This window comes from Pseudonaja textilis, chromosome 5 (assembly GCF_049901715.1).
Source record: "Pseudonaja textilis isolate UNSWEBS1 chromosome 5, rPseTex1.2, whole genome shotgun sequence".
NCBI lineage: Eukaryota > Metazoa > Chordata > Lepidosauria > Squamata > Elapidae > Pseudonaja > Pseudonaja textilis.
The window spans coordinates 62,189,994-62,214,777 of NC_141994.1; the positions used below are offsets into that span (position 1 = coordinate 62,189,994).

Genomic DNA, 24,784 nt, shown 5'->3' on the forward strand with positions numbered 1-24,784 from the left:
TCCTTCACGTCCCAAACGCGGCGCAACCACGTCAAACGCAGCTTTCAAAAGCATCCGAACAGCACCTGGCATTTCTCCCGGCCACGTAAAAATGGAGAAGAAGGAGGAGGAGGAGGAGGAAACGCCGCTTCCCAAGCGCAGTTAAGTTTCGCTTTTGAGTTTGGCTGCTTCTGCTGCTTCGGCTGCAGGAAAGCAAAACTCAGCGGCGGGGCGGGGAAAGCGGCTGGTTGAAAAGGGTGCGGGGAAGACACTCGGCGCCTAGTCGCGAAGGAGGGAGAGACGCCACGATTTGGAGACCCGATGCTCGCGGTAAGGCTCACCCCCGATCTCTCCTCTTCTTCCCCTTACCCCCTTTTTGGGGGTTTTCCATGCTTATCACCCCAGCCGTAGGCGCCTCATCCTGATTTTATGGAATAAAAACCTGTGGGTGGGGGGCGGGGTTTGCAAGCCTTTTCCCAAAAATTTTGCAAGTCGAAGGAGAGAAGGGAGGTGAACGACGTTTGGCTAAGCCCCGATGTGTGGCTTACCTGGTGGGTTAAGCCGCTGAGACCCAGTCTGCAAACTGAACGATGATGGGCCCCCGATGGTTTTATTGCGATAGAAGGAAGGAAGGAAAGGGATGGAGTTTGTTGTTAAATCACAGGTTGCACTGCCTACAATTCAGTAAAGCAAATAGTGGGAGAGTAAGATGAAGTACTGAATGTAAGATAAAGGTAAAATGAAGTAATAAAAAGAATATTCGAAGGAATCAAGTTAAAAGAAGATAATGAAGTGAAGACTTGAGAATTGAAGATTTTTTCGCCCCTCAAAAGCTAGGACTATTCTGTTTATAAAAGAAGTTTAAGTGACAGCAGAAGCTTCATGTCTGCTAACAATTGGAGACACATCTGCAACAAGGTCATTCAATTATTTCATGCCTGAATTGTAGAATTCACCTCCCGTGAATAATTTGTGTCTAATCTCATAAATGGGATTGTGGAGAAGATAAATGAATAAATGTCCTCTGCTTGAGGGGAACGGAACAAGGACCAAGACCTTGTTGGGCAGGGAGCTGAGGGCATGGTCTGTAAGCTAAAGATAAAAAAGTCGTTTTCAATAACTGACTTTTAACCAGATATTAACCAGGTCGCGGGAGAGTGGCTCCAGTGTTTTTGTAGTGGTGGTACTAAGATGACCATCTGGATGATTACAACATCTTTATTGGTATCCCTTTTAGCTTACCTCTAATATTGTGATGTCCAAACCTGATTTGAGTTGCTCTTGACACTTTCTACGCAGGAGGCTAAGGAGAGAAAGGGTATATAGCAGTTCTCTATTTACAGAATAACAGTGTTGGAAGGAACCCTGGAGGTCCTAGTCCAACCCCCTGGTCAAGCAAAAAAAAACTTCATTCCATTTCAGATATACGGTTGTCCAATCTCTTCTTATAAACCTCCAGTGTTGGAGTACCCAGAAGATTGTAAAATTGGCACTGTTCACTTAACAATTGCCTTGCTTAGCAAATGAAATTCTACTCCCAATTGTGTCCATAGGTTGAGGACTACCTATATATATTTAGTGGACAGTTTGAATCACCCCAGTGTACCCAGACTGATGAAGATTTTGATAAATATTGATTGCAAAGCAGGCTAGGTCTCTATCCCTGTTGTATTCAGAACTATCAGCCTTCATGTTTATTCTAAACTTAAATAAGAAAAAAAGTTAGCCCCTCCTGCCCTTTATCTTGGGAGCAAGATCTTCCTGTGCCTTTGTTTTGTGGAACTGCAAAGAAAACAGACTGCGTAAGTGTGATAATCCAATTTTTGTGAGGTTGCATGCATGAACTGGATCTAGTTAGGCAGGCTCTGATCACCAGATCTGGTGGGTTAAAATGTGATGGGCCAGTTATGGCTTCATATAGTCAAAAGCCCACAGAATATGTATGAATTTTATCCGAATTTTTAAATGTATGGTTCTTTATTATTTTAATGTTTTATGTGGTATTTTAATTGCATGACTGTAAGCCACCTAGATGGGTAGCCTAGAAATCTAAAAACATTTTTTTTTAAAATTATAAACTTTATTTAGTCCTATGTTTTTAAAGTGAGCTAGGAAATTTAAGACATTTCCCCACTGCTGGTTTAAGATACAAACCTTTTTTTTTAGGAACAAAACTGCATAAAATGCTATCTTCCTTGTCAACACTTTGCTTCTTTTTTGGTGCCTGCTCTATTCCAAGTCACAGGCAAAATGCTGCTGCTGTAGTTCTGGTGGTCTATGACTGTGTGGGCTGTTGTCCAGGCAAAGCGATCGGGTTCCTCCCCTCAATTTTTAGGACATGCCCATCCAGGGAGGAAAACATCCACCATTTGGGGGAACAGGGGAGATGCTGTTTGCATCAGCAATTGGGAATATCTCATTTTAGGATTCTGCTTCCTTTTTTTTAAAGTTTGTTTTCCCCACCTCTTTCCCCTCACCAGTTTGGTCATTTCTCATGGTAATGTATAATAAAGAAACATGGAGGAAGGCACTAGGACAGAATGAGCAACTAGCTGGGTAGATCCCTTAAAGCAGGAGAAATGAGACTGCTTAGCTGTTAAACCTCTACTGTGAACTAAAAGTGATTGAAACTGACCCGTACAGGGAAATTTACAAATTGGAGCAATACTCTAATTCACTCTCCACCCACTTATTTTCTGGATATTGATATGAGGAGAAGCATAGCTAAGACATATAAAGATGAAGATGGATTGCTGAAAGCTACTGAATTGGAATAGTGTATGAACAAGTCTCCAGTTCTTCAAATGGTGATGTGGCAATTTCAGAATATTGCTTGAGAATACCCCCCCCCCCCAAAAAAAAACCAACAACCAAAAACAGACAAACCCTCTTCTCTTTCTCCAAATAAACTGGAGGATCTCTGCTGCCTTCTAGTGCTGGTTACAATCCAAGATCAAAGTTTGGGAAACCAGGAAAATAACTGGCACAGAAAGAACTTGGAGCAGTGTGTAGTCAGAGAAGACCACTGAACCACATCTCAACCCATGATAATGAGTTGCCATCACTACAGATTTTACAGATTCTGAAACTCTGGAGTGAAAGGTCAGTTTAAAGGGAAAAAGATGGTTTTAAAATTAATAATTGAGATTGTTTCTCTCATAGATTGAGATAGAAAAACTTGTGGTCAGGGAGAAAAGATTGGCATTGCCAGAGCATGATGGCATTATAGTGACATAGAAGTCAAGGTGGGGGACTTAATATAGTTGCATATTATTGTCTCCAGAAAATCAAGTCAGGTGAAGTATAAATAGTAAAATAACAGTAAAAGAGCCAATTTGGTCTAGTGATTAAGGCAACCAGGCTAGAAACTAGGAGGCTTTGAGTTCTAGTTCTGTCTTAGGCATGAAAGCTGGCTGAAAACTTTGGGCCAGTCATTCGGTCTCATCCCAACCTCCCTCACAGGGTTGTTGTTAGCAAAATAGGAAGGAGGAGGATTAGGTATGTTCGCCGCCTTTTGTTATTAAAAAAATAATAAAGGTGGGATATAAATAAATAAAAATAAAATAGGCATTTTAAAAAAGCAATATTACAGTGGTAGCAGACCTTCAAGGATTCTCCCTAACTGAGCAATTGGACCTGGTTAGAACTTGAATGGGAGGCTGCTAGAAAATACCAGGTGTGTTAGCTGGACTGGGCAGTCAAGAAGGTTACTGGAAAAAAGCGGTGGTGAACAGATTGCCCTTTGCTGCAAAGGAAGTGACATAAATACAGGTAATCCTTGATGAAGTACGGTAATTGGGGTGGCATTTTGTGGTTGCCAAGTGATGATGTGGTTGGAAAATGTGATGTTACAATTCTGGCTGTCCCCATTATTGTCATTAAGCAACTGCCTGCCAGCCTTCAAAAAGCAAAGTCAGTGTGGAAGTTGGAAAGGATTTGCAAGTTCCTGGTGATTTGTAAGTAGGTAGGCAGGTAAATAGTTAATGATTATAGAACCCTGTAATTTTTGTGTGAGTTGGTTGCCAAGCAACAGATTGTGACCACATGACTATGGGGGTAGTACAATGGCTAAAACTTTGGGGACCAATTTTAAATGCCATTCATGGACTAACAGATCCTTTTCATGGTCACCCAGGCTCTGGTCACTTCGAGTTTGGACTATTGTAATGCATTCTACATGGGGCTGCCCTTGAAGAGCATCTGGGAAACTTCGGTTGACTCAAAATAATACAGTGGCCCACATAATTTTGTGCAATTCCAAATGTTCACATGTTTTAACCTTTTTTACAAGAGCTGCACTGGCTTCCAATTTCCTTCTGGGGGGAACTCAAGTTGCTAGTTATAACCTTTAAAAGCCTTACATGGCTTGGGACCAGGTCATTTGACAGACTTCCTCTCCCCACTTACATGTACCTAGTTCACAAGAATAAGAAAGCAGAACAAGTCGCAGGTCCCAACTATTAAGGAAGTACATCTGGTGGGACTTAGGAGAAGAGCTTTCTCTATGGTGGCTCCCTCCCTGTGGGAATATCATTACTCAATACCTCAGAGTTAAGATTGGCCCCTATTTTGTTGCTTTTCTGCAAAGCTTAAGGACATGGGAGTCAGTCACGAGGCTTAGTTGATTCTATTATCATTGCTATAGGGTGGGGTGGGATTAAAGTGTTAATTTTTAACTCTGTATTTTTAATGAATGCTGCCTGGAGTCAACTTGTGAGTTGTGAGGCTATATAAATTTGATTAATAAATACATACCATCCATTCAGTGCTGTGATAACTTTGAACAGTTTCTGACAAATGGTCATTAACCAAGGACTACTAATTGTATATCCTCAATTCAAAGGAGATTTTCTTTTTAAAGTCATTTTAGGAAAAAAAAGTCCCATTCTTTGGATCATGCTAACCAAGTGTCATTCTTAAGATCATTCTCAAGCAGCTCAGATACAAATGTTAATAGTCTGTTCTTTTTCTATTCATTTTACTAATCTTCTGATTTCACTGGGATTCATATGTAGGATGAAATTCTCCTTCTGTATGGTAACTCTGTCTAGATTCTGGCTTTAAAGCAAGATATTTGGGTACTTTTGGAAAGGAACCTAGTGGACAAAACGGTCTCTATCCAGCTGGTTACAAAACTAGCCTGGTTTTCAGAAAGGAGATGCTAAAAATATTTTGTGCAACATGTACCATCTGTGGATGCTGGTTAATGTAGTCGAGAATGGAAAAATCATTTTTCCATTAGCAATACTATGTAGAAAAGTCATGTATGTCTTGACATACAAGGATGTTCTTTGTCTTTTTGATTTATTCCTCTGTGCATGGTAAGGAGCGACAAACCACTTTTATCCAGGAAGGAATGGGCGTTCGACTTAACATTGGCTGCCTCACCCTCTCACCCTCCATTTTACAGTTTTTGTGAGGCCACAGATGATCCACGATCTGAGAGGAAAGCATGATGCAGAAAATGGCTGCCCACCCATATTTCTTTTGGTATCAAGAGGCCGAGGGTTGTGTAGTTGCTCCAGCTACACTTGAGATAGGAATATTCTTCCAGCTGCCTTGATTATAAAAATCAGTGATATTTCAGCAAGGCTGCTGAGTGAGAAACAGGATAGGGTGCGGTGGTCAGAAAAGTCACGATGGCAGTCACAATACTGTGACTGAATCTCTGATCATATTTACGTGCATCACATGTTTGACACAAAAACTGATGGAGCTTTGTACCAATAGACAGTACCGTGACTTCTTACTCTACTTTGCAGATGCAAAGAATGGAAACTCCTGTTTCCTACTTTTTTTTTTTTTTTAACCCTTTCCATATCTGTATCTTCCATAGATAGTAAAGTGACATTCTGGCTGTTCCATTTCAATTTTTAAAAAAGGGAATTACAGGTAGTTCCTCACTTATGATGGCAACTGAGCCTGAAATTATAGTCATAAGTAATTGTGACTGTTAACCGGATCACCATGTGATTGTGACTGGATCTGTTTTTTTGACATTTTTTGCAGTGGTGGTTAAGTGAATGTAGCACTTGTTAAGTGAATCCATTATACCGAATGGGTGGATTTTTTGGCAGAAACAGGAAATAAATGCCAGAAATTGGTAAAAAATGTTAAAATAGCAGTGATGTCACTCGGATGCTGCAAAAGGCCATAAAGGTGAGCTAGTTGCCAAGTGCCCAAAATGTGAACATGTGACTGCAGGTGTGTGTATGCGGAATCGGATCCTTTTAGGGGATCTGTCATAAATCAAGGACTACCTCTATGTGACTGCTCTTATTTCCTATCACGTCTGCTTTGTCTTTAGATTCGTTTTGAGGACTATAATGTCCTCTTTTCTTCTTTCTGGAGGAGCTCTTTCCAGGCTCTTTGCATTTTTATTTAAACCATTTCTTCTTGACAGAATTGGGATTGGATCTGATGAAGTTCACCTCCTTCCTTTGTCTTATTTCCTAGACTGTTACCTTGACTTTCTTTAAGGAGAATACATAGATCGCACTCTTCCTGTTCCACCCCAAACAACAACCCTGTGAGGAAAAACTCATCAGCTTTGCCCTCGGAAGTTGTGGGAGCGTCATCACTTGAGACTTTCAAGAAGAGATTGGACTGCCATTTGTCAGAAATGGTGTAGGGCAGGGGTCTCCAACCTTAGCAACTTTAAGATTTGTGGACTTCAACTCCCAGATTTACGTTGATTTATTGCATTTAATTTATTTTAATTAATTTGTGTTGTAAATTTGACAAGGGTGCTACCTGTGAATTTTGAATCAGACTGTTGGAATCTCTTCTTTCCAGGAAAAAAAACCCCCAGCATTCAGTCATCTGAAGAAAGTTGTAGAACAGAGGTGGAGAACGATTCATGATTTGTGGACTTCAACTCCAGAATTCCTGAGCCGGCCATTGTTCCCCCACCCCTATTGTAGAATATTGGTGGGTAGGGAAGACCTTTACAGCTTTTATTGTCTTATTAATTTTACATTATTTCTATCCTACCTTTGTTATTTTTCATAAAGTCAAGGCAGCAAACATATACAATACTCTTTCCTCCTCCTCCTTTTCTCCACAAAAACAACCCTGTGTGATGGGTTGGGCTGAGAAAGAGAGAGATTGCCCAAGGTCACCCAGCTGTTTTCATTGCTTAAAGTGGGATTAGAACTCACAGTCTCCCACTTTCTAGCCTGCTGCCTTCTTTACTAGACTGGCTCTCCTTTTCCCATTTAAATTATTCAGTAGTTTTGTAACTTAAAATCCATCAAATACCTGGTACTGGGTGCTACTGAGTGGGTCAGGCTTTGGTGCAAAGCCCTGTTTTATTTGAAGTCAGAGTTGCAGGTTTATTGTGTGTTTTGTGTGTTTATTGTGTGTTTTGTACACAGCAAACCTTCATGGGTCAGAAATTTGAGCATCCCAAGTTAAAAAGATCTCCCAAGCTGTATGGTTATCAGATTTTAGAACCAGAAGAACAAGAAGAAAGCAACGAGAAAGAAAACATCAAGGATTTGGAAAAGAGTAGCAAGCAATTTGATGAAATCCTTGGAATGGCAGACTCAAGAAATGGTACTTTTTGGTGGTTTTTGACTTGTGCTTCATTTATTTATCTGACTTTTATTTGTGTACGCTGCTGCTGCTATCAAAAAGAACCCTTGGCAGGTTGCATCGCAGAATGCAATATAAAACAAGCTCCATAGCAAAAGAAAAAACACAACAACAGTACTAGAGAAGGGAGAAAATAAACGATGGCAGGGAGATTTAAATCAGAGAAAGACTTTGGAAAAACCCGATCTTCAGGAGCTTGTAAAAAAGCAGTGAAAAGACATTCTGTTTGATTGCCTCCCTACTAGGTCCAATTGCTTGGGGTGCAGCTGGCTGCAAACGGCAATGCAAAATGTATCTGGATGCCAAACCGTGAGGGGCTTTATAGGTCAAACCAGCACCTTTAATAGGACTTGGAATCCAACTGACAAAATCTGCTTCCAGAGTCAGAGCCTGTAAATGTGCAGCTGCTGTAACCGGTTGCAATTTTGGAATAGTCTTTAAGGACAGCCCCAAGTAGAGCGCACTACAGTAGTCTGGATGCAGGGAATGGGGACATAAGTTATCACGGCCAATTTCTATTGCCTGTCATCCTTTTCCTCTACAGGTGCCTATTATTACTTCAACTCCTTAGGTAAGGAGGCCCAAACATAATTTTTCACTCAATCCTTCATAAGCAAAACAAAACCTCTTATTATAATAAGAGTTTTAGTAGGATATCAGATTTTATAGCATTATAATTTTGTAAGCTGCAACTCCTACTCTGGGGACAGAGAGGCTTGATTTCATATTTCTCTTTCTGGCACTTGGAGAAAGTTGCATCTCCAGGGTTGAAAGTCCAGTGGCATAAGCCTTGAAAATAGTATGGGTTGTGGAATAGTTTACATCTATCTATCTATCTATCTATCTATCTATCTATCTATCTATCTATCTATCTAATATAAAAAAGTGAAATACCATTCACGTCATCACAAAATTTCCAGAACTGTAAAGCCTACAAACTTGAAATTTGGCACATATGTTCCTGTTGGCTTCTGGGTGCTCAGGATTTTTCGAAATGACCATCAGAGCATTAGTATTTCGTATATTATTATTAACATGCTCTGATGCTAAGGCGTTCTACTCCCCCTCCCCACCTGCAAAACACAAGCAGAGGAGAGGAGTTTCAGTTATAGTTTCACAGCAGCAAGCAGCTTTACTACAGAACAGTTGAGCTAAGCCATGCCCAGGCTTCTTGCTGTCTCCTTGCTCACAGAGCAAATACTGTTTCAGTTTCCAAAGAGCCCTCAACTCTCTCACACACCGACAGGACGCTAGCCAGATGAATACCGATAGATGCTGGTAGACAGATGCAGAATTTTTTTCTCCTTATTTTCCGATCACATAGTTTCATAGCGAAGCACAGGTATCCAGTTAGTTTACCATAAAACTAAGGAAATAATTTAGAATTCAGTGCTCCTTTCTCCAAATGGGAAAATCCTGCATATTTTTCTCCTTCCAGTATAAACCTCGTATTGCTGTAGATATTCTGTGGTCTCCAAATTTGGAGCTCTGAAAAAACAGGTAGCCTTAGATATCTGCAACATCTTTCTTCTTCCTTTTTGTCTAAGCTACACATTCTAGTTTGGGGTCTTACTTTCAGGTGCTGTTGGCTTGTATAACATTGGATTGAGCTGCTGCATCAACTCATTGCTTCAAAGCTTCTTAATGAACAGATACTTCACTTCAATACTCCGGAGGTGAGTCATGCTCAGAGAGTATAATTATGTGTGCAGACAGTTGATAATTGGAAACGCCTGTTCTTTCTTATCTCTTCTCTACCCATTTTTTCCACTGGGCAAGCCATTTCTTTCAAGCCAGCTTCCCCATTTGCAGAATGGAAAATGAACATTCCTTTCTAGGATTGTTGCAAAACCATAGAATATTTTGAACATTTCCTATTTCACTTATGGCTAATATTATGATTTATTGAAACTGTAAAGGGGGTGTGGCTCCTTCAAACCAGGTGTGCAACTGCAACACATTATTATTTAATAAAATACATATTGTTTACACAAATAATTATATTTATAAAAAAAAGTATAAAGTTTTAAAAGTGTATATTTAAGCTTTAAAGCCGTGGCCTTCCCTCTCTTCTTTACGGTATTGGCAAAACTTCGATATCTGTACAGTATAGGAAATATGTTAGGTTTTTATTCCTTTCTAAGGACCTGGCCTTCAAGTATGAGGTCAGTTTTTTCCTGACTGAAGGACAATCATAGTTTTGATTCTTTTCACTGCAGGATCAATGTACCGCATGGAACAGCAGAACGGAATGCCAGTGTCCCTTATCAAATGCTTCTGCTGTTGGAAAGTATGCAGCGGGCCAAGGGGAAGTCCGTGCGCCCTTTCGATCTTTTCTACTGCCTTTCTCATCATGGTGTGAGATGTAAGGAATATATGGAGCCTCTTAGATACCATTTGGATGGCGTAACCTTTAGAGGGATTGGAAAGCAAATAGTGTTAGCTGGGAAAGGCAAAATTCTGTAAATGGGTTGACGGGGATTATTAGGAATCCAGAATGGGTTAAAAATATCTTGGAAGTTGGAAGAATATAGTCATGGAAGTAGATTAGATTTTTAGAATTTGGAAAACGAATGTAGAATCCCCTAGGCTAAATTGTGGCTTATTATTTCTTTTCTTCTAGTGTTTGTTGTTCACGATGCTTCGGAAGTCTATTACAAAATCTGGAACCTACTTAAAGACCAAATTGCAAACACAGACCTGGTAAAATCCTACTTTTATAAAGCAGAAAAAAAAACTTTTATCATTGTGGTTTTATACAGGCACAATGAATTAATTAATTGTAATCCCCTTTAAGTAAAGGCCAGTTGCTAGACTTCACACTTTGAGTTTTGCCAACCTGATGCCAATAAAAATTGTTGGACAGAGGGTTGTTGTGACAAAGGACCTGAGACCAAATCAGATGGTTCCATATCTTTCTTCTAAGAAGGAACCATAATTTGCTAGAGGCCCTGCCAAAGATCTAATATAAATCATGTTGATTTATTTACTGATACATTCACTTTACAATACTTTTATATGCACAGCTCACATGAATGTGGGTGGTTTATGGTGAGGGCCTCAGTGGTGCAGTGGTTAGAGTGCAATATTGCAGGCTACTTCTGCTGACTGCCGGCTGACTGCAATTTGGTAGATTGAATCTCACCAGGCTCAAGGTTGACTCAGACTTCCATCCTTCCGAGGTGGGTAAAATGAGGACCCGATTTTTGGGGAAATATGCTGACTCTGTAAACCACTTAGAGAGAGCTGTTAAGCACTATAAAGTGGTATATCAGACTTAGTGCTATTGCTATAAGATTAAAAATGCAGAACTCCATAATTCCAGGTTGAAACCCACAATAAATATAAAAAGCAATAATGTGGCGGGCCATCCATAAAATTCATCAAAAATAATAATTTAAAAAATCATCCAGCAGGATGATTATAAAAATATCAATTTTGCCTTATGGTAAATACATAGCTAGGAAGAAGAATAGGGATCACTTTGGACAGAAAATGGTTTCTCTCCATATCTATTTGCTGTGGGGGCTGTCTGAGCATCCAGTGGTATTAGTGTAATGTAGTTTGGCTCTTGAGTTTTAAATGGAAGCTTGAATGGGGAAAACAGCATTATGGGAAATGTAGTCCTGCTTTGTTTACGGATTCCTAGAAGAATAAACATGACTCTTTCCCGACTTTTAACAGAGAGTAGGATGAGGAAAAACAACTATAATTAACATGATCATAGTTATTTTTTTCCTACTGCTCTCTGTTCAATGTAGTGGTGATCTCTGTTGCATATTACTGTATTTACTTTGGTCAAGTTTTTTGGTGTGGGAAGGAATCATGGGAACTACGTAATTCAACTGGACATCAATAAATTGGACATGGTAGAGGATTGTATTAGATAAGGGGTCCCCAACTTCTGGGCTGGAGCCCCCTATTGTGCTGTGATCCATTCGGAACTGGGCTGCACAAGCATTGAGGATGTGTGCACAGCTCCATTTTTGCAAGCAGCAGGTGTTCGTGCCTGCCACTTGTGCGTTCACACATGCTTGAGCAGTCACCTGCCACTGACACAGAACCATCCCTTCTCTTTCCCCACCACCCCAGGCTGCCAAGCCCAAAAAGGTTAGCGACTGTTGCACTAGATGGTCTCACAGTGGTAGGAATCAGATAGAATCTATCTGTCAAACTGCATAGTACTGTATCGGTATTGACAAATACAGTCCTTGATTTATAGCCATCTGTTTAACAACTGTTCAAAGTTACAATGGCACTGAAAAAAGTGATTTATGACCGGTCATCACACTTATGACCATTGCAACATTCCCCCCCCGGTCATGTGATAAAAAATTGGGTGCTTAGCAATTGGCTAGTATTTATGATGGTATCCAGGGCCACGTGATTGCCATTTGTGACCTTTCCAGCTAGCTTCCCTGCCAGATTCACTTATCCTGGCAAAAAAGGTTGTAAAGTTGAACACAATTCACTTAACCACCACCTTGCTTAGCAACAGACATTCTAGTTCCAGTTGTAACCATAAGGCAAGCATTACCTGTATAGCCTGCTCTAAGCAATTGCCCTGTAGATTAATCTAAACCTTCTGCATACGTGGCAGAAGAGATTTTTTGGATCTGCAGTTCCAGCATGTGTTGGTATCAAATTAGGAAAGACTGGTACAAAATCATGTTTCTCTGGAAGCAATGAAACTACTACTACAACTAATAATAATAATGATAATAATAATAGAATACAGATGGATCATCATTTGGAACACAATACGCCAGATATCACAGTTGTCAAAAACCAAAATGTATAATTTATTGATATCACTGTACTAAAAGATGCCAGAGTCGAAGAAAAAGAACTGGAAAAAATCATGAAAGATCATGATCTGACCATTGAAACTAAGTGATTACGGATGAAACATGTACAGTGATACCCATTGTCATCAGTGCACTTGGTACCATGCCCAAGAATTTTGCAAAATACATCAAGAAGTTGCATTTTCCTGCTGTAGCACCAGCGGAGCGGCAACAGACTGTGCTACTCGGAACAACGTATATTTTAAGAAGATACATGGCTGATATTGGGTGCTGGCAGCAGCCTGTATCAACCATCAGAGAGAGCCAGTCAGTGATATTTGTGATACATTTTAAATGTCCAGTTGACTGAGTTTCATGTTTAATGAATAAAATCGGATAATGATAATAATAGTAGTAGTAATATGATGATGATGTTTTCTTTTTGGTTCTTTTCATCTATTGAAGGTTGAAAGATTGACTGATCTATATATCATCCGTTTGCAAGAGCTCCTGGTGTGCCAGAAATGTTCCCATGAAATAAAGATAGAAAGTAAACAGCTAATGCTTCATCTTCCAATGTTTGATTTTGATTCTCATCTGATTATTAACTTAGTAAGTTCATTTGGGCATTTTTAAAGGACAGGGAAGTGCATCCATTACACACTATGATTGGACAGGGCTGCATTCATGCTAATTTTAGAGAACTGAGCATCTTGGGATTATTTATTTGCTTGCTTAACCTTACAGGTCATGATTTTAATTATAAGTTATCCAGAGTCAGGGGTGGGCTGCTGGGGGTTCGGGAGAGTCACTAGCTAAGATTCTGTGCAGTTTGGAGAACCCCAAATCCCACTCCTGGCTGGCCTCGTCTACCCCGCCCCTCCCAGGAGTCCCCATGTGGCCCATTTTGGATGCAGGTAAGTGCAGGGCATGCGTGGAGGCTCAGGGAGGGTGAAAAACGGGCCTCCTGGAAGTTTGGGAAGGCTGGAAATGGGCCTGTTTCCAGCTGCCAGAGAGCCTTCGGAGCCCAGGGAGGGCAAAAACGTCCACCCTGCCATGGTGCAGGAGGCTGACTAGGCCATGCCCACCATGGCCACGCCCACCCAGCAACTGGGCAAAGAATCCTTTGCTAAAATTTTTGAAGTCCACCCCTGCCCAGGGTCACTTTGCAGAGTGAGATGGATGACATATAAATGCAATAAACAAATAAATAACGGCTGAAGGGGAGAAGTTGATATAGTTGATTTATTTATTAAATTTGTATTCCGTCTATCTCACTATCCAAAGTGACTGGACAGCTTAACAATACAACAAAAATCATAAAAACAGAAAACATTAAAATTAACAGAAATTAGCTAAAGCGAAGAACCAAGCACACGAGCAGTACGGTGGTGGGATATTTTTCTGTAACACCACCAATCACATCCAGTGTCAAATAAAGTTTTGAGGCCCTTCCTGAAGACCAAGAGGATGGAGGTGGATCTCACCTCTGGCAGCAAGATATTTCAAATGGCAGGGGCCACAGCAGAAAAGACCCTTCTCTTAGAGCCTGCCAGCCAAAATTCCTTGACTGATGAGGTCTGCAGCATGCTCCTTGATTGCTTTAAGTAGGTGGTAAAAGTGCATTTTCAGTGGTGTTACTCTTAACATTGCTACTGGTAGTTGGAATGATACAACCTAGAGCCCAGTACATTTGGAAAATTGCAGGTTGGGAAACAGTAACTTTATGGCCTCAATTTAAATAGAAAGAATTAAATATGGAATATATTGAGGGAACTAATCTCTGTTCTTGCTTTCTACAATCTATTACTTCTCTTTTTGTAGGAAAATTCACTACACTGCTTTTTCAGACCAGAGCAATTAACTAAAGAAAATATGTGCCACTGTGGAAGGTGTAACAAGAAAACATCACATATGCGGGTAAGCTGTTTTGGGTGGCAGGATAGGTGAGATCGTTTTGGGAATTTCATGGTCTTTATATTTTGGGATTAAATTAAATTAATCCCAAAATGTAAAGATCATGAAATTCCCAAAACAGCTGATAGAGAGCCATAGGAGAGGGCCCAAAGAGCCGCATATAGCTCTGGAGCCACAGGTTGCTGATACCCGGCCTAAGGGAGTGGGTATTGTATTTCTTTATGGCTGGAAAAAAATCCACAGGCAGTTCCAAGGCTTTTGTCAAATACATCTTTTGTCAAACACTCCAGTATGTCTTGCTTAATGTTAGAGTCAGATTTTAGATGATCCTGGTTGATAATTTTTTGAAATCGAAGTTTAATTGCATCACAATTAAATATAATTAAATTATATTTAATTATGAGAAGTTCCATCTTTGTACGGTAGTTTCTTTATTTGTTTTGCTGGTCCTTGAACCCCAGTTATGGTTCTTAAAGCCCTCTTCAGACATAGTTGGCCAAAATTGGTGTGTTTCCAATCAGGAAGAAGACAGCCTTTCCCCCATGGATTTCCCAATGTCTACCAAGACTGCCAATTCAGACAGAATATTTTTTGTTGATTTTGCAGAGGATAAAAATAAGTTATTTGCCACGCATGTTGACACTGCATCTCATTCGCTTCCGTTCCAAAGATGGCAGCAGAACCAGGAAAATCACACATAGCTTGGCTTTCCCACCAGAGCTTGATTTCAGCCAGATCTTGACCCTGGAACAGTATCAACCAGATCCTAAAAAGAAGGTAGGATATTTGCATGCATTCCATCTAGCATTAAGGCTAGTACTGCAGGCTACTTCTGCTGCCTGCTGGCTGCCTGCAATTTGGCAGTTCCAATCTCACTAGGCTCAAAGTTGACTCAGCCTTCCATCCTTATGAAATTGGTAAAATGAGGACCCAGATTGTTGGGGGCAATAGGCTGACTCTGTAAACCTTTTAGAGAGGGGCTGTAAAAAGCACTGTGCTATTGCTATTGATAGTGTTATTTAGGGTGAGCAATTATACTCTGAGGGATAAAGCCAATCCTTGAACCCCAGTCATAACCTTTAAAACTCTCTCCAGACACAGTTGCCCAAAATTGTTGTTTCAGACCAGGAACCCCAGCAGCATGCTGGCGCCTCACCCCCTTGCTCCAACATTATCAGAATGAAAGGAGAACTATCCTTTTACTGTTCTGCTCTTTATAATTACTAGCTGAATTTAAGACAGACAGATTTACTCCACAAAGGCATCCGTTCAAAGTCTCTTTATTGGTTCATCAGGCATCCTCAAATATAATTCACAGTTACGTCGAGATTCATCTCAATGTCCTCTGCATAGCTGACTTTCTGGTGTAAAAGGATGTTGCTCTTTTCATCCCATAGTAGTGGAGCAAAGGTGAGAAACGCCAGCATGATGCTGGGGTTCGAGCAAGAGTAAGGGAACCTCCCACAACCCAATCAAGAATCAATGCGGTGACCAATCAGGATTACAGATGTGGCCACATGATATGGACTCCATTTACCATGATGCATTCCCTTAAGGGGACAGCTCCGAATTCCTAACTAACTATCCCAATTCCCTATTAACTATAACTGGCTGGACAGGACAGGAAGACACAGCCTTTTCTCCATGAATTTTCCAGTGTCTTATCAAGGATGTCCATTGAGACAGAGCTTTATGATATTCTCTAATACAGAGGTCCCCAAACCCTGGCCTATGGACCAGCACCTGTCCATGGCATGCCAGCAATTGGTCCAGGCAAATGAGAAACCCCATCCACAGGATGTAAGCAGCACACGAAACCATGCCTCCTCTGGTCCATGGAAAAACCTCTCTCCACAGAAGCCGTCCCTGTTGGCCCAAAGATTGAGGGCCGCTGCTCTAATCTGTTCAGCTGGAGACATCTTCGTCCTTATATCCTGGATGTTTTCCTTTAGCCCAGTTCTAGAAAAGTATACATGAAGGTACCTCCCGCCCTGCTCAAAACCCTGAAATGCAGTTCTTAACAAGTCCAGTGTCAGTGCAAAGCAGAATGTAATTCTGCAGTCTTGCATGTTGGGAAGGCTTGCCTGAGCACTGTTTACAGGGAATTAGATTTTTCTCTCTTTTTCTCTGAAAGAGAAATATTGGGAAAAGATAAAATGAGAAGGTAACACTCTCACATTTCAAATAAAATAACACAATCAGCCTAATTAAATTGATTGGCGATTTCCTCCTTGAGTAAGCCTTAAATCTCAGGTCCCGTTTTCTCTAAAAATTAGACTGGCCCTATCTGTGATAACCGCCTGTAAATTTTTGAAGATCACTGTTCCAGGGGATCTTGAGGAATGTCTATTTCTGATTTTTACTTAAATCTTTCTTATTTATTTCCAAATCCTGTATTACTGGTTGTTCTTGTTTTATTTTTATTTACTGTGGACATTTTATATTAAGTACATAAGCTACATTGAGTCTTGAAGATTCAGCAGCATACAAATTAGATAGACGGATTATAATAAAAACATTACATCTTTTTTAAAAAATCTAATACTTTTGTAGGATATAAAGGGTAAGTGAAGATACATATTAGGTGAAATCGAGAAGCTGATCAGCTTTACCCAATTATGAAGATGTTCTTGGTTGAGGTCTGCATCTAGTCAGCAAATCTGAAATTATTGAGAGACTAAACCCACTTCCTTAAAGACTTTGTGGAATTATAAAGTTAGTTTGATTTTCATCTTTCGCCTTTGTATAAATCGTTATATGAGTCTGGCTTCTCGGAGACAGAAACTGGTTTCCATTTATTCAGAATGCTTAATATGAGGTGAGTTTACAAAATGCTTTAGGGGTCCTTATGCCAGTTCTTTTCCCTTGGAGAAAGAAATGATATCCAAGAAGCCAGCCCAAGGCTGAAGGAGAGGGGCCAAGCCAGCCCCATCTTCAAATGGCTAATAGACATCAGTCTGGGATAATCCTATGTGAATCCTCTTGACTGCTCCCATAATAGAAGAGTTGGCAAAATGCATTAGATGCTATTTACCGTGAAACTGCCATAGTTTATTTGATAAATACTACTTTAAAGCCAGAAAAGATCAGGATGAGGTGAAGGAAACATCACGGGGACCAAGTAAGGCATATTTGTAGCATAGTTAGATGCAGATGGAGGAAGTGCCTTTTTCCCCTCTTAACTTGCTCTGCCAAGCAACTTACCTGAAAACTCCCAATCATCTGACCTACTTCCTGCATCAGGATCCTTCCCGTCTCTCTTCCTTAAAATAAACAATTGCCTTGTTGGTAAAATGCCTTAATTGCTCTATGGAAAGCAAGCCTGTAACAATAGTACTTGTTAGGGGAAAGAGTCGAAACAAAGGAGTTCATGTTGTATGAGCCACAGTGGCGCAGTCGTTAGAGTGCAGTACTGCGGGCTGCTTCTGCTGACTGCCTGCAATTTGGCAGTTCAGATCTCTCCAGGCCCAAGGTTGACTCAGCCTTCCATCCTTCCGAACCCAAACTGTTGGGGGGGCAATATGCTGACTTTGTAAACCGCCTAGAGAGGGCACTGTAAAGCACTGTAAAGTGGTATATAAGTGCTATTGCTATTGCTCTTTGTCCTTTGACACAGTGGGTAGCCCAGGAGCGGTGTGACAATAATAGTCATTCCCTGCTAGAAGAAGGAAGTGTTTCATCTGCTTTGTTCTTCAAAGTATTGCTCTGTACTTCTTTCCAGAATGATGGGTTGTATGATCTCTTTGCGGTGATTGCCCACTCGGGACCAGCTGACTTTGGTCATTATTGTGCCTATATCTGGAGTCTCACCGAAAGCAAGTGGTATTGCTTCAACGATTCCAGTGTTTGTGAGGTGAGGAAGCCAGGCAGTACTGGAGATGGTCTTACACAATCATGATCACTTCCAATGTTGCAAGATGCATTTTGACTTGAATATGGGGCTTCTGGCAGGGATGTGGGGAAGAGTGGAAGATTAAAAAAGAGTTATTAAACAGGCTAGCAGAGAGGTTCTCAACCTTCTCTTCACCTCAGACCCACTTCAAATACCTTTTGTGGCCTCGGACCACCAAGACTTAAGATTTAAAGCATTAGATTGTACCAAGTATTTGTGGACCCCCTGTGAAAACACACACACATACCCACACACACCGGGATCTGTGGATCACAGGTTGAGAACCCCTGGGCTAAGAAGTTCAGAATCAAATTCAGGGGCAAGAAACATTGATTGTCAAAATGGTGTTGGGGTCTTTTAACTCCCAGTAACGACATCCGGTACCCAAGGGCATGATGGTGAACCTATGGCAAGTGTGCCGGAAGTGGCATGCAGAGCCATTTCTGCCAGCATGTGAGCCATCGCCCAGAACTGATCCACTGTGCATGTATGTGTGCACACCTCCCACCAGCCAGCTGATTTTCAGATATCTGCCGTGCATGCATAGGGGAGATGTGTGCACATATGCAGGGGAGGTGGAGTGCGCGTGGGGGGTTGCACACACATGCCCAGAGGGTGCAGTACAGGGGGGTCATGCATGCATGTGCAGGGGAGGGGGGTGCACGCATTGCACTATGGGTGCGGGCGCATATGCGCGACCATGCATTTTCAGCAGGTGACAATAAAAAGGTTAGCCATTACTGACCTAAGGGGTCATGGGAATGACAGTCCAGTATCCTGTGAAAGGCCACTGACTCCATTTCTGAAACCGATTAGTTTAAAGGGCACATCTACAAATATTGATTGGGGTTTACGCAACAAATTAAGCCATAGTTTAATCAAGCTTAATGGAACAAGCAGGATATTCTGTTTCTAAACTACAAGCCACATTTCATTTTGCAGCATCTATATCTGTTCTAAGCTGAAGCCAAGGAAACTGTGACTTAAAATCTAAGAATGGTCATTAAAAGGGATTTTAATGAGATACTTGTGGTACAAAAGCATAAATCTTATCAGTGAATACATGTGCTGTAATGATGAGATATGGCAACTACCATTGATCCATTTTTCACAGAAGGTAACTTGTTGCATTAAGTTGGCTTGTGCCTTAATTTTGCAGTATATCCAGTCTTTTGTGGCAGGAAATTAGAATCTGAAAGGTTTTTTTTCCCCTGGTTGGTATTATGTCTGACCTACCTATCTGCAGAGCTTCAAGGCAGGAGGAATTAAAGGAGGAATGAAAATGAAACAAATTGGGCAAGATTTTCCAGATTATTTTGCTCCTCTACAGCAGTGATGGGCAATTAATTTTTCTAAGGGGCCACATGACGAACTGGAACTGTTGTGCTGGGAGGGCAGGGAACCAATAGGGCTGCGAAGGTGTATAGGCATGCACACATACACATATGTAAATTGAAAAAAAAAAAGTGGGGTGCCCTTCAAAATAAAAACAGTCCACATGGGATGCAGAGGGGACAGCCAAAAGACTGGATGTAGCCCTGGGGTAGTAAAATGCCAGGTTTGATCTATGCTATGAACTAATTTACTTCTATGTTGTTCGACAAGCAAAAATTAAAATAAGCCATGACTGTGCGTTCAGCATGTTTTGAAAAATAACCTTGAATGTGGACGCTTGTGCTTTATATTCTGCAGGTATCCTGGGATGATATCAAATGTACTTATGGAAGACAGTCTCTCTGTTGGTAAGGAAGAATGCCAGGTTTTATTCTGATCCATCTGGAATAGTAGTTCAGAGGGAGGAGAAGGGGGAAACTACAGTATACGGCTGTGTCATGCCGACAGGGAGTGGCTACAGAGTGTGGCTCTGGAGGCTGTGGAGGAGGCTGGGCAGTCAGAGGAGGACCCAGGCCCATCCCCTATCCAGCCTAGGGGCACTCAGGGAGAGGATAAGGGAGAGACGTCTACTCAGAAGGAGAGGGCCTTGATCCTCTTCATGGGTTGCAGCTGTGACAACTGAATAAGAGGATAGATATGCGTACGGGCAAAAGCTGGAAACAAAGTGTGAAATTATCTCTATGGTTCCTTTCTGAGTTTGGCGTCCTTCCCAGTGTGTGTTCTGTTATCTGCGGACATCCTCCAGTTCTTATCTTGCCTGGTTTGTGTTGCTTTTTTTCCCTCCTTCTTGTAACTGTTTGTGTGGGAGTTTTTTATCTTCTGTCAAGGATATTTGGAGCTTGGAAGCAAAGTGAAGGAATAAAAGGGGCTTCACCGGGTTTTTGTGACTGTGTTTGTTTTGTATCACACCCTGGGTCATCACAGGCTGGCTGTGCGGAGAACAACATTAGATCAGTACAGTATACTGGTAGTCCTTGACTTATGATGACACTTGAGCCCCAAATTTCCCTTGCTAAGGAAGACAGGTGTTAAGTGAGTTTTGCCACGTTTTATGATCTTTCTTTCCACACTGGTTAAACGAACTACTGCAATTGTTAAGCTAGTAACATGGTTGTTAATGAATCTGGTTTCCCCATTGACTTTGCTTGTCAGAAGGTCTGGAAAGGTGATCGCATAACCCTGGGATACTGCAATTGTGATGAATATGAGCCAGTTGCCAAGCTCTGAATTTGGAAACATGTGACTCTGGGGATGGTTGCAACAAGTCCTAAGTCATTTTTTTCAGTGTTGTTTTAACTTTGGCCAATGGATGGATGGATGGATAGATGGATGGATGGATGGATGGATGGATGGATGGATGGATGGATGGATGGAAGGAAGGAAGGAAGGAAGGAAGGAAGGAAGGAAGGAAAGGAAAGGAAAGGAAAGGAAAGGAAAGGAAAGGAAGGAAGGAAGGAAGGAAGGAAGGAAGGAAGGAAGGAAGGAAGGAAGGAAAGAAAGAAAGAATTCTTTATTGGCCAAATGTGATTGGACACACAAAGAATTTGTCTTGGTGCAAATGCTTTCAGTGTACATAAAAGAAAAGATACATTCGTCAAGAATCATCAGGTACAACAATAATCATAGGGTACAATAAGCAATCAAATCATAGTAGGAAACAGTCAGTATAAATCATAAGGATACAAGCGACAAAGTTACAGTCCTAGAGTCACAAGTGGGAGGAGATGGGCGATAAGGAGTGATGAGAAGATTAATAGTAATAGTAGTGCAGACTTTGTAAATAGTTGGAGAGTGTTGAGGGAACTATTTGTTTAGCAGAGTGATGGCATTCGGGAAGAAACGGTCTTTGTGTCTAGTTGTTCTGCTGGGCAGTGCTCTATAGCATCATTTTGAAGGTAGGAGTTGAAACAGTTTATGTCCGGGATGTGAGGGATCTGTAAATATTTTCACAGATGGTTATAAGTTGATGACTATCTGTATTCTCTTTTCCTGCTGATTATGAGACATTTGGAGGATACCCAAGTTGCTTGTCCCAATTTGAAACAATTTAAATTGACTAAATTCTGGGCAAAAGAACTTCATATGATTCTATGTATTCCCCTGGAAGTTGTTTGGAAAAGTAATTGCTACCTGATTCTCGTGTTATCACCTGATTTGTTTTCCATCATTCATTTTTTTTCTTCCATTATTTTGCAGGGGTGAAACTGCCTACCTTCTGGTTTACATGAGAAAAAATGGCACATCGGTGTAAATGGAAATGAAGACTTACGATAACTGACGATAAGCTCCCATTCACACTTCCCCCCTAAACAGAAGCCAGCAAGTTGAACCCATTGCCCATCAGTGAATGAGCATGCACATGAAAAATGTACATTTTAGAGGGAGAATTAAGAATGTAGTTAGCACTTTTGAGCCCTCCAGAAAATGAGTGCATAAGCAAAACAACTAATTTCTTTCAGAATAGCTCTGGAAAGCTTCCCATAACTCCTTCCTGGTGATCCAGGAAGCTTCTGGGATGAGAAGTGAAATGTCTTCAAGGAAAAACAAAGAAAATGCAATTGCCTCTTGAAAAAGCATCTCTGGGACAACCATGACCTGAATGACAGAATCTCCATAGTCCGATATAAATTATAGTTCTTTGGTGGGATTCAAATTTTTTTTACTACCGGTTCCGTGGGTGTGGCTTGGGCATGGCAGGGAAAAGATACTGTAAAATCTCCAGTCAGAGGTGGTATTTGCTGGTTCTCCGAACTAAAAATTTCTGCTACCGGGTCTCCAGAACTAGTCAGAACCTGCTGAATACCACCACTGGTTCTGTCTCATCTGTTGGCTTTATTCTTCTGATCATCACCAGTCTTCAAGAAAAAAATGTGTTGGATCAACAACAGCTTTAAAACAAGATCTTCAAGATAACGTTTCCATTTCATGTAAGCTTATGAAACATATCTATATATTTACAACAGATAAATAGATGTGAAGAAATATTCATCTACTTTTGCAACTGTTAAAAGATCAGGATCTCTGCTACAGAAAAGAAAACCACTCCTGGAGCATGGTTTCTTATCTGTACTTTATATAGTCCTACTTTAATAAGTGCTTTCTCTAGATTAGCAGAAAGTTAATTATAGCATATTATTAAATAGATAAGAAATCACTGATGGGGCAGATCTAATAAAAATGGAATTAGGGATTGTAACAGATCATAAATAAGTTTTAATTCAATTATGGAATATTCAGGTATGTTTGGACTTTGAAAATCCAAAGTGAAGATATGCTAAATACAATTAGTGCAACCCATGTTCATATTAATCGGTGTTAAGGAATTCTAGAGTGCAGTATTAATCACATTTGGATACAGGTTTCTTCTCTATATTTATATTCATGTAACGACCCACGGATATAAATGAGATTGCCAACATGATCGCCAACATCCAACAATAGATATGGCACAACAAGAAGAGTGACCCACTGGCAAAGTATAACTTTAAATCTAATCTTACATATTTTGGGTTCTCCAATCATATTGGTTTTATTTTACATGGGAAGGCCCTTGGGCTGAGACCTATTTCTACCTTTCCATTTTAAAAGACAATTTTGAAACAAGGTGGAGAAAGCATTGAAGGTTGGGAGGAAAGTTGATACTAAGCAAAGGTTTTGCTGAGAACATCCTCGGGTGCTTCATCTTGGTCACAAAATGCCAGCAAACACATTGGTGACATTTGACTGGAAGGATGTCTAGGTATGCTAGATGTCTTGGCTCTCTTCTGTTGCAAAGGAGACATCATTCCTTAAGCAAAGCTGGGCTAAGAAATCTAGAACCACATTATTTCCAATAGATTAACGGCAGAGGGCAGCCTAAGAACGAGGCAGAGAAATTCCATTCCCTCACCCCACCTCTTGCCCAATTTAGTGTAAAAGAATTAGCTTTAGAAATGTATTGCATGGGAGGAGATAATTTTGGCTAAATTTTCTTGGGTGGAATGGGGTGTTCTTGCACATAATCCAATATCAGATGATAAAGAGATGAGCTTCTTTCTATTTTCTTTCTATGCATTAAATTTATTTATATCCTACCTTTATTGTTTTTTTTTTTTAAATAAACCTACTCAAGGCGTTGAACATAGTTAATACTCCTTCCTCCTATTTTCCCACAACTCTGAGATAAATTGGACTGAAAACTACCAGAATCACCCATCTGGCTTTCGGGCCCAACGTTTTCATTGTACAGGAATCTTTTATTTTTATCTCTACAATAGACTTAAGAGGTAAGTTGGGTTGAAAATGGTTGGCTCAAAGTCTTTCAAGATCAATATTTAGTGCAAAGGAAGGATTTGAACCTGGATTTCTCCATTTCTCATCCAACGCTCCAAATCCACATTACACTATACTGGATTTTTGACCTTATCCTAACAAGGATGGACAGCTATAAATCTCATCCCATCTCTATGGTGGAAGAGACTTGATAACCCCACCTTCCATGGAAGGATGGGACAGTTCTGTAGGACATTAAACACATTAAATCAGACGTCTCCAACCATGGCAACTTTAAGCCTGTTGGACTTGGAGTTGATGCCTGCTAGGCTTAAAGTTGCCATGGTTGGAAGACCTGCATTAAACTACACTGCCATTATAGGTTCAATCAGGGCTGAGAAACCTAAGAAAGGTTTGAGCAAGGTTACAAAAATGCTGGGTATTGTCACACCAAATAGCTTTTTCCAACCTAGAAGCTTCCATGTAGGTGATCTTCCAGAATTCTCAGAAATTCTTGGTTGGGAGTTAGGGGAGCTGAAGTCCATATTATCTGGATGGCCCCAATTTTCTTGCCCTGCTCCTTGGTTTACCTGCAGTTGTCCTAAAATTTTGTAGCTGTACTTGTAAAAGAATTGGTAGAATTCTTGTTTAATATGTTTCTCAACCTTGGCAATTGCACACAGTTCTTATATTTAGCAATTGTCATTGTGGTTAAACTAGTGTTTCCCAATGGTGGTTTTTCAACTCCCAGAATATTGGCTGGAGGAATTCTGGGAGTTGAAGTCCAGACATCTTAAATTTGCCAAGTTGAGAAGTGCTGGTTTTAACACCAAGCCCCAATTCAGGTAATCCTCAATTTACAACCATTCATTTAGTTAAAATGGCACTGAGAAAAGTGACTTAAAACCAGTTTTCACATGATCGTGGCATTGGTCATATGATTGGTCAAAATTCAGGCAACAGGCAT

At 40.7% G+C, this 24,784-nt stretch overlaps 1 protein-coding gene across 6 annotated transcripts; it reads left to right on the forward strand.

The window, feature by feature from the left end:
- Positions 1-169: 169 nt before the first annotated feature.
- On the forward strand, positions 170-23,687 carry USP18 (ubiquitin specific peptidase 18). Of its 6 annotated transcripts, XM_087935134.1 has the most exons (13): positions 196-309; positions 2,914-3,081; positions 6,775-6,909; positions 7,356-7,536; positions 9,155-9,251; positions 9,795-9,940; positions 10,199-10,278; positions 12,828-12,974; positions 14,187-14,282; positions 14,886-15,056; positions 18,001-18,132; positions 19,864-19,913; positions 21,763-23,687. In XM_087935134.1, the coding sequence occupies exons 4-13, from the start codon at positions 7,365-7,367 to the stop codon at positions 21,815-21,817; spliced, it is 1,146 nt and encodes a 381-aa protein (XP_087791260.1). In that variant the 5' UTR covers positions 196-309; positions 2,914-3,081; positions 6,775-6,909; positions 7,356-7,364; the 3' UTR covers positions 21,818-23,687. The 6 variants fall into 6 exon arrangements, with proteins under 6 accessions (XP_026571295.1, XP_087791262.1, XP_087791259.1 ...); XM_087935136.1 differs by lacking the exon at positions 2,914-3,081 and having other exon boundaries at positions 186-309; positions 6,775-6,913; XM_087935133.1 differs by lacking the exon at positions 2,914-3,081 and having other exon boundaries at positions 195-309.
- The last annotated feature ends 1,097 nt before the right edge of the window (positions 23,688-24,784 follow it).

What these genes read in the sequence shown, in the direction of transcription:
- USP18 (XM_087935132.1), top strand. Translation starts at nt 6,118, where the DNA reads ATGCTGCAAAAGGCCATAAAG. An exon ending in AATGGCAGACTCAAGAAATG is followed by an intron (nt 7,537 to 9,154) that starts GTACTTTTTGGT and finishes TCTTACTTTCAG; the next exon opens with GTGCTGTTGGCTTGTATAAC. An exon ending in TTCTCATCATGGTGTGAGAT is followed by an intron (nt 9,941 to 10,198) that starts GTAAGGAATATA and finishes CTTTTCTTCTAG; the next exon opens with TGTTTGTTGTTCACGATGCT.